Source organism: Cheilinus undulatus, linkage group 14 (assembly GCF_018320785.1).
Source record: "Cheilinus undulatus linkage group 14, ASM1832078v1, whole genome shotgun sequence".
Taxonomy (NCBI): Eukaryota; Metazoa; Chordata; class Actinopteri; order Labriformes; family Labridae; genus Cheilinus; species Cheilinus undulatus.
In genome coordinates this window covers 32,507,249-32,517,640 of record NC_054878.1, presented here as the reverse complement: position 1 = coordinate 32,517,640, position 10,392 = coordinate 32,507,249, and the positions used below count along the sequence as shown (strand labels likewise).

The following is a 10,392-nucleotide window of genomic DNA, read 5'->3' as shown; positions in this document are numbered from 1 at the left end:
CTCTGATGGCTTAATTCAAGAAGAACTCCATGGATTTACCAGAACTAGCAAAAATTGATGCCAACCCTCTCCTCTCTCATTCAAAAATGTTGTGCAACGATTCATGGCTCTATGAATTTTTTAAGACTGGGAAAAACGTCCTGTTTCATGGCGAACAAAAAATTGCCATAACAGCGTTTTATGATGAGCTTAAGCTTGAATCGACTGGCAGTTGTAAAAAGGACAGCAAACAAACCACAACTTTCATTTTTTATTTGTACATTACTTTTTTTGGAAGTTAATACATTTTTGAGAGATGTGATAATTTTTACTTTCTCAGGCCATTTATTCATGCGACTTCTTTATAATATGATTTTGAAGAACTCTGGGTCAATGTGAGAGTCACTAAGCCACATATTCTAGCCTTGCTTGTCAGTTGGAATTGTCTAGAATGCTTGGAGGAATTGACATCAAACTTTGCACTAATGTCCACTCTGATTGTCGGAAGAGTTCAGTGAAATGTGAAGATCATTGAGTCCTATGTTTCTCCCTTTCTTGTGGATGGGATTTGCCAAGAACACTTTGAGAAATTTCATCAAACTTTGCACAAATATCCACTCTGACTCAAGGATAAAAGATTCAGATTCTGAAGGTCTTGGGTCCAGAATGAAGGATGCAGGGCCACATGTTCCTCCCTTGCTTCGGAGTGGAAATTGTCAAGAACAATTAAAAGGGATTTTTTTTATCCCTCTGACTCTAGAATGAACTGATCAGATTTTTACGTTTAGAAAAGGATAAATGTCATAGAGCCACATGTTCCTTCCTTGCATGTGTACAGACTTTGTAAAGAACAATTTGAGTGATTTTCATCAAACTTTGCACAATATTCACTCTGACTCAAGCATAGATGATTTAGATTTTGAAGGTCTTAGATTAAGAGCAAGTTAAAGGTCAAGACCATTGGGTCACATGATCATCGCTTGCTTGGAAACACAGTATCTTAAGAATGCTTCGAGTGACTTTCATCAAATTTTGCTACAATGTCCAAAGTGACTCAAGGGTAAACTGATTATATTTTAGAGGTTACTGATCAATGTCATTTGACCTTCTGTTCATCCAATTTTCATATTTTTTCTATGAATCCCACATCCACAGCAACCAGTCTTCATCCTGTACACTGTACTTTCACTATCCAGCATGTGTAGACCTTGCCAAGACATAAAACCACAAGATAGTAGGTCTGGTAAATCCTGTCCCTGATGGCCTGCTGTTGCTGCTGTAGCTCATTAAGAGACATCATAGTTTGGCCTGTCATAACCACATAAAAACTCATCCCAGGGGCTTTCAGTAAGGGTCTGTTTACTTCTCTGCCTGACTTCACATCATAAAAATGTGCTGAATTTCATGTGATGGAAGCACTTGAATTCAAACAATGACCTTTTTCAGAGAAATTATATGTACTCATAGAAAGAGGCAGGGATAGAGGCTCCATGCTAGTGTGAAAGATAATCCTAGCACCATCTGTTGACCACTGTGTTGTACTACACTCAAACACCCTAAGAGCTGAAGAAAACACAGACGCCGTTTTTATGATTTGAGTAGAAAGATAAAGTCGACTTTATTTGACAGTGAAACCTAAATAAGATCTGCGATTGTAAAACAGGTTCCTCCTGTGCGGTTCATCATTTAATCGTCACAGAGGTTTTGGAATGCTGTACAGACAGAAAAGGCATCAGAAAAGACCGGACCTAAAAATATAAACTCACACAGTAACAGAGCAGACTCTCAGGTTCAGAGGGAAACACCTTTCAGTTTTTAAAAACTTGTTCCTATGATCTGTGGCAGTCAGATGAAGTCTATGAACACAACTCCAAACTGGACATAAAAGCAAAGTGAGGTTATTGTAAAGTCTGGAGTTGCAGGCATGAAGGCTAAGATTTCTGTAAAAAAAAAAAAAAAAACCAATCCTGTGGTGTTATTTCTCACTACGTTGTGACAAGCCTTATTTGGAACTAAAAACTCAAAAACACACCAAAACCCTCTTGTGTGCTGTGAAACACCAGAAACGTGGTAAGAAAAATGAAGTCCTTTGCTTTCCAGCTTTGACAGAAACCGTTTATGTTCCAAAGCACTGACTGTACTCTCATAGACCACAGAAACAACAAACTGTACATTAAATCTTAATTTGAGTGGCATTTCCCTTTAAGTAGCCTCCAAACTAACAATATACATACACACAAACACACTCAACAAATATACACTTAAGCACATCCTGTAGCCAATCATGATCCATCTGGAAAGTAAAACATTCAAAAATATTTCTTTCCAATTCTGCTGAAAAATATAGGCCTTTATGTTTTTAATAATTCTTATTTCTTTATCCCCTTCTTTTGAAAGAAATGTTTGACATTTTGGGAGACACAGATGAGCTTTTTTTAAGGTATAGATCAGATGACTGATACCACTCGTTTAGTGGATAAATACAAAGCTAAAGCTAGCTTATCTTAGCATAAAGACTGAATAAATAGAAATTGCTACCCTGGCTGTATAAAGAGGTAACAAAGTTTACCTTTAAGTACATCTAAATCCTGGAAAATTGCCACTTTTATTGCTAGTTTATTACTGTACAACAAAAATTAGCAATATTTTTTATGATTAAACTCCCCGAGAAAGTGCAAATATTTTTTTTTTAACTCTTTTGTGTCTGTTTGCAGAAAGCAAAATGCATGGAAGTCAAGCTAAGAGGTGCATGTATATATTTAGAACCTTTTTAATACCTTCAGTAATTACAGAAACAGAAAAATACAGTGTTCATGAGACAAAAGCATCTCATTACCCATCTAGGATAGTATGAATGTCTCTTTTGGTACTCCGGCTTCCTCCCACTGCCAAAAACATGCTTATTAGGGTTAACTGGTGACTCTAAATTGGCCGTAGGTGTGAATGTGAGCGTGCCTGGTTGTCTGTCTCTGTGTGTCAGCCCTGTGATTGACTGGCAACCAGTCCTGAGTGTACCCTGCCTCTCACCCAATGACAGCTGGGATAGGCTCCAGGCCCCCATGACCCTGAACAGGATAAGCGGTATAGAAAATGGATGGAAAAAAGGAATACATGTTTGTGATTGGCCAGTGTAGTGTCTACTTTGGTTCAATTTTCAAAAAGTCCATAAAAAAAAAAAAAAAAATCAGTATTTAAAATTGGCTGAAGACTTTCTGAGTGTTGCTCTAAACCAGGGCTGTCAAACGTAATCATAGCAGGGGCTGGATTCTGGACTTAGGCCTATCCCGAGGGCCTAACAGGGTCAACATTTAACCATAAACTGTCAATCCATTTTCACTATTAATAAAATATGGAAAAAAAAATCTCTCACTGATTTTGGAATTAAAAAGTGAAAATGATAATTTTAAAGGCTCCAAATCTGAGATAAAAAGTGAAACTTTCTATTTTTAAAAGGTCAAAACACAAAATTAAAAGACAAAATAGTGTTTTAAAAGGCAAATATATGCAAAAGAAAGTCGAAATCATGAGTTTTAAAGGTCAAAATATGACATAAAAATCAAAATCATGAGCTTAAAAGTCAAGATGGGAGTTAAAATTTAAAATTGTGAATCTAAAAAGTCAAAATATGACGCTCTAAACCAAGATAAACATCTAGCACTGAGAAGTAAAGGCAATAATAAGAGCAAAAAAAATGCAGTTCCTCAAGTGTCCACTTGAGGCTGACTCCAAAATCTACTAAGTCCCATCAAGACTCATTTTATAATCCTCATTTTACTGCACAAAATAATTTTTTTTCCAGTCAAGTACAAAAATAAGATTGGCTGTAAAGCTAATTTTGTTGATAGCTAACACTAGTGGGGTTATTGTGCTTTAAAAACTGACTGAAAATACTACAAATTTGGGAAAAAAGTAATTAAGTTTTAATTGTTAGAGGAGGAAAAGCTGTCATATCAAGAAAAGGAAAATTATTGTTTCAGACGTAGTCACACCAACAGTGGCTCGCTTTAGCTTTGTGAGTTTGAGCTAAAGCTATCAAAACTATGCTAGCTATGTGATTTATGTTACTACATAAGCCAATGTAGCTGAGTTAGCTTAAGCAACTTGAGCTGTAGCAAACATAGCTTATGTCAATGTAGCTACCTAGATAACATACCTATGTAGCTTACATAGCTGCTTTTAGTTGAGCTTTAGCTATGTTAGCTACTTAGCTAAGTTAGCAATGTAGCCACATTATCCATAGCTAAGTTAGCTTTAGCAACATGAGCTTTAGCAATTGTCGCTAAAGCTAATTAAGCTATGCAGATAACATACAAGATACAAAGCTTACGTAGCCGCTTTGTGAGCATAGCTTTAGCTCTGTTAGCTCCGTTGGCTGAGTTAGAATGTTTTCATGGAGGACAAGCTTTTCTCCTGTAAGACCGCTTACTTGGCTTTTAACGTTATTAGGTTTTGCAGGTCAGGTTTTTAACTTTAACTTTGGTATCCTAACCCTCACCCTAACCCTAAACGGAAGTTGCATTGAGCAGGAACCTGTGCTATTTCTGCTTAATGCTTTACACATAGGCTCATGGAAGGGCAGGGGGGATCTCACGACAGCCACTCCGCCAAACATAAACAACAGCAATATATGCTAATTAATAACTGCTAATAAAGAAATATTTACAGCTGCAAATCAAGTGTTTTTGACAAAGTGGTCCTGACTAAACTGAAACCAATGGTTGACATCAATAAGACCCCATCCATGTTTAATACATTAAGTGCTATGTTGTCACTCTTCATGCTAGGCTAAGCTAACAAGTTGCTAACTGTGGCTTCATATTTATCCTACAGACATGAATAGTATCAATCTTTTTGTCTGACAGTTAACAAAAGCACCAATGTGTGTCCCCAAAATGTCATGACAATGCTTTTGATTCTGAAAAATGTTTCAGACTTTCAAAGCTGTTTCTAACACTTAAGTGAAAATAAAGTCATAAATGCCAGTGCTGTTATAATTATTAGCTCCACCCAAATAAGAAAATATTTTACAACACCTGAAACCCCCAAATAGTTGCAAAAATAAGAAATTTACTCTAGTTGTGAGTAGTTTTTAGCTTTAAAGTCCCATCTGGAACCAGCAACAAAGATGAAATCCAGATTGGGATAATAATTCTTTTGGATTTATCTTGATTTTGGCATGCACTTTTTATCCTCCACCTCTCATGGACCTATCTTCTGCTCCTGTTAACAGCCCTTTTCTTGACATTAATGGACACTAAATGTCTAATTATGGATCTGGTCCCATCTGCCCCGGACGCTCCCAAAGTCTGCGGTTCCCTTCTTCTTTAAGGTTCGCACAAATGTTGGCAGCAACAAGGAAAAGCACACTGAAAAATAGACATCTTTAAATAGCTATTCAGCTTGTCTAAGTGCAGCACGATTGGAAACTTTGAATTCAAGTCATTATTTTCTCCTCTCCTGTGTATATTACAATGAATATAGCAAAAAAATCATTTCAGTTAAGAAACTAAATGTGAGAAGATACATCTTTGATCAGACAAACAATATACTGCAGCCACACCGTAACATCCAAAAATAGTCTTAAGTTGAAATATAGATTTTTTTTTTTTTATCTGCCAAAGAAATGCTGGCATTCTACATCACTCTAAGTAGATTTATTATACTGCTGAGGTGTAATTTGTGTTGTTTCTGTCTCCATTAATGGTCTTCTGGCAGTCCTGAACCAGGTATGAACACCCTGTGGGGATAAAAACTGGTGTCCGCTGTCATTTGGCAGAGGAGTCACTCTCAATGATGTCTGGATCTTTGACGCCAGGATCTTTGTCACCCGTGGTGACAGCAACAGCATCAACACTCTTGTCCTGGTTGTCATTATCGTTATTACTGCTGCTGCTGCTGCTGCTGCTGCTGCTGTTGCTGTTGTTGTTGTTGTTGTTGTTGTTCTGGACACTCAGGAGTTTGTGACTGTTGTTCTGGACCAGGCTGCTGTTGTCGAGTCGCAGTTCCTCTAGCTTCTTCCACAGCTCGTCCCTCTCCTGCTCCTTCTTCTTCTCCCTAGAAAGAGGACATCCTTCATGTCAAATCAACTGTAGGGAAGTTTTATGTGTCCAAAATATTCAATCATTAAAAAAATATGGGAAACTTAGCCAAACATGATCATTTTTACAGATAGGCACAATCATTTTTAGACATGATGCTCCAACAATTAACAGTTGGAAAAAAATCATGGCAACATCCTAACAATGTCAAAGAACTTGATCCCTTCAAGATAAATTAATCTGTGGCTCTATTTCAGTTTTAAAGTGTATGTGAAGAGTTTCTAACTGTCTATGAAACAGACTAAAATTAAGAGCAATATCATGCAATGATCTACACAAGCAAATTTAGTAATTAGCGACAAGAAAGGGGGTTAAAGGGGAGAGCTTTCTGCTGCGGAGCCTATAGAGGTCTGCAAAATCATGGTCCATTTTAATGTTAGGCTGTGATAAGCAGCAAATATTAATTTATTTTTAACCAGAATAATAACCACTCTTATCAAAGCAACAAAACATACATTCTATCTATTTATGCTGTTGTACAAATGTAGTCTTTTTTAAAAAAGTAATGGGAAGAAATGGGTGAAACGGAGTGGAAAAGGGGCATTGAGTGGAAAAACGTCCAAAAATTAGGGGGGAAAGTGGCAAAATGGGTTAAAGTGGCAAACAAGATGAGAAAAAAAGCAAGAATGGGTTCAATGTGGAAAAAATCAGTAAAATATGGTAAAAATAAGATACTTGAGGTTAAACCTGGAGAAACTGCAAAAATGTTCACTGAAAATGTTCAGTGTTGAAAAGGGGTTTAAAAGTATTAAGAAAAAAATTTCAACATTAGAACCCAACAATAGTTTGACACACTTTTAAGCTCCAACATGAGATAACTGTTAGCCAGGACACTAGCATCAATGCTACTTAACCAACTCATATTCATTGATACCATCAATAAATTGCAACTGTAGATGTCTCATTCTCTGGGTTAAAATCCATGAAGATGATTTGAATGAATGAGACATTTATGGTCAAAGGGACTTTTTGTCAGAAAGTCAGCACAGAGATCAGATGTGCCTCTTTGACAACATGGGACATCAAAATCAACACAAACAGAAAGTTCCTCAAAAGAGCTTTAAATGGTTGCATTACTGTAAAATCCAGAATATTAATCACCTAAATATATAATCATTAGTCTGTTTGTGAAGTCTCCCGAAGAGACAAACAGATGTGTGCGAATGTATTCTTTCAAAGACATGTTAAAATTTCTCGATGGAGAATAGATAAAAATGGCTCCATGTCATCGAGGTCAATTACTAAAATTGTCTCTGTAGGTGACAAACAAGGTGAGAACAGAGGGCAATCAACCTCATTTGCTCACCGCTGCCTGTCAGCTTTATATGAGGACGTCAATTCATCAAACAGAGTGCAGTTCATCTCCATCAGAGTCTTCAGCACATTGTAGACCAGAGCCACGATTGTTCTGTAACACAGCAGAGATACAGCATCAGTGACATGGCAAGGAGTTACAACACTTATTTTTTTTCCCCACTGGAGATTTTTTTGGACTCTTTATGCCTTTAGCATGTAAAATGACAGTACACTGAGTCAGAAATGCTGATGAAAGTGAGTGGGGAATCACAGGTGGGAAAGGAGACAGGCTGGACTTGAACCCAGGCCACCCACGTACAGTGCTTAAATCTATTACACCACCTGTCATATTTGTCTTAGAGACCATCCAGATTCATGAAGTGCTTTAATGTGGACTCATTCATTTTCAGCGAGCTTTCTACATTTTACCATTTTGAACAGGAATGAGGAATTTCAAACTGAATTCACCTTTTTATACCCAAATTTGAGCCAGCTCACTGGGCTTCTCTAAGAAGTCAGAAATGAATCAAGCATAACATTCAACCACTAAAACTCCTTTTTCTGTTCAGGAATGCAAGTAAATAACTATAATTTGACACATTAATCAAGAAATAATAATGTGCTTTACTATTTTTTTCAGGTTTTTTTGTAAATCAGTAGATTTGAAAATTATGGATAACAATAATTATTATATCTCAGCATTAAAATTATCATTTGGGTTAAAGAGCTTCTACATATTGGTGTATTAATTATTGCAGAAACATAAAAAATGATTTTGGTAATTACCAATGCTGTTAATTTAGGGCAGCTGTGGCATAAACCTTACTTTGGGTGGTGGTCTAATAAATTTGTTAAGCACTGTACATGGGGGCCACCTAACTGCTACTCCATCTGAGCACTGTCTGCAATTTTTTAAAGAAATAATTTTAGATTGCATGTTAAAAAGGTGCAAGCAAGAGAATTTCTTATGAATTATGAAGATATTGTCTGTGTACTTTACAGTTTGTGTGGTTCTAGTTCTTTTATTCTCATTATCTAATATTCTAACTGTTCTTATTGTTTTCATTTTATGATTTTTTTTATCACTTATGTTTTTATTTGTCTTTCTTTCACTTTCAATAGCTGACATGTTAATAAATCTTGGGCCACTTTGGTCTCAACTTGTGTAGCTTCTTATGAAATAAAATGGAATTTTATTTGGATTAAAGAAAAACTATTAGCAGGTCCTCATAGAATTTGGTTGAAGGGTGCAGCATGAACCCTGGGATAAGCCATCAAATGTTGACATGGCTAAGAACGCATTCCAAACAAGCAATAACACAAACTTTTTTAACAAAAGTCTCTAAAGGATAAGGGACCAAACTAAAAAAATATGTGGATTTTTTTTTTTTTTGGCAGAGAGCTTTACATAAACAACTGGTTCCAGCCTGGAGAACTTACGGGTTCCAGTGCTCTTTGGAGATCCTGTACAGGCTACCAAACATGATGGGGAGGACTTTGTCGATGTTCTCCTCTATGAGGCTGAGAATGTACTCATTATTCCAGAAGTACAGTGCTCGCTCTGCTACCTGTGGGTACAAAGAAGCAGCAAAACAGTGGTTATAAAAAGCTCTCTCTATAGGGCTGATTGAGCTTAATTCTGAGGGTTAATGACTTAGACCTCTTTGATTTGAAAAAGTTCGAATGATGGCTGCAAATAAATGACAGCAATTTTCACATCAGGCTGAATAGGTGACTGATGAATGTAAAATAGTTGTTTTAGGACTGTTCTACTTCATTGGCTTCTAATTCAAAAAGATGATTTAACTTCATGATCATTGTGAATGATGTAGCTAAATGATTTAATATATATTTAAGAATCAGTATGTAAATCAATTTAAATGGAACTGATTAATTTAGATCACCACATTCTGTTTTTGAAAGCAGTATGCAAACATTTAGTTGACTGTTTTATTGAAATTATTGAGCTCTTTAGACCAGCAAAGTAGTTTCAAATGTAAAACACACTATATGAACAAAAGTATTTAGTCACACCTGTTACTTATTGAACATGTGAAACACGTTCTGTGGAGAAACGACTGACGCTTCTCTGTTTGGCAGTCAGAGGCGTGAGTCTGGGTTTACTGGATGCCAGGACAACGTTACCTGCCTGACTGCATTGTGCAAACTGTAAAGTCTGCTGGAGGAGGGATAATAGCACGGGCTGTTTTTCAGGGTTTGTGCTAAGCCCGTTATCTCCGGTGATGGGCAATCTTAAAGCTTCAGCATACCAAGACATTTTGGACAATGCTATGCTTTCAACTATGTGGCAACAATTTCCAGAGGGCCTTTTCTATTCTAACATGACTGTGCCCCAGTGCACAAAGTAATAAAGACATGGTTTGATGAGTTTGGTGCTGAAGAACTTGACTGGTCTACACAGAGCCCTTTAACCATACCAAGCACCTTTGGAAAGAACTGGAATGGAGATTGCGAGCCAGTCCTTCTGGTACAACATCAGTGCCTGACATCATAAATGCTCGCCAGAATGATTGGGCACAAGTACTCCAAAATCTTGTTGTAGCTGCAAAAGGGCGGGCAACTGTATTTAATAATAATTATGACCATTCATATAGCACTTACTAAAATCATAGTTCCAATTTGCTTCACAAAACATCACAGTCCAGCAATAAAAACACAATGAAAGAACAATATTCGACAGCAGCAGTGTCACCTGTAGTCTGTTTTTACATGCAGGAGACACTAGAGGTGTAAAGGTATGTGTATTCATAACGTATCCCTTCGGTGCGGGCCTCTCGGTACGGTACAGGCGCGTACCGAACGGATACATTTGGAACAAAGCTCATACACAGACGGAAAACCAGAGCGCAACTCACAGTCACACTGTCCTGGCAGCCACACAACCACGCAAACGACAGCAACAGCCTGAATATTCCCAGACAAAAGTGTCCTCTTTAGGAACACTTTGTTTCCAAGTAAAACAAAACAGTGGACAAAGACAACAACAGTAGCGCTGACA

The 10,392-nt window shown here is 37.1% G+C and overlaps 1 protein-coding gene across 1 annotated transcript in view; it reads right to left on the bottom strand.

The window, feature by feature from the left end:
• Positions 1–3,499: 3,499 nt before the first annotated feature.
• Positions 3,500–10,392, bottom strand: part of ppp2r5a (protein phosphatase 2, regulatory subunit B', alpha isoform) — a 70,068-nt gene continuing 63,175 nt past the window's right edge. The window contains exons 11-13 of the mRNA XM_041805519.1: positions 8,814–8,941; positions 7,384–7,485; positions 3,500–6,033 (exon numbers count right to left, since the gene is read on the bottom strand). Of these exons, the coding sequence (XP_041661453.1) occupies positions 5,745–6,033; positions 7,384–7,485; positions 8,814–8,941 (519 nt within the window). The 3' untranslated portion in view covers positions 3,500–5,744. The remainder of the gene's footprint in view (positions 6,034–7,383; positions 7,486–8,813; positions 8,942–10,392) is intronic.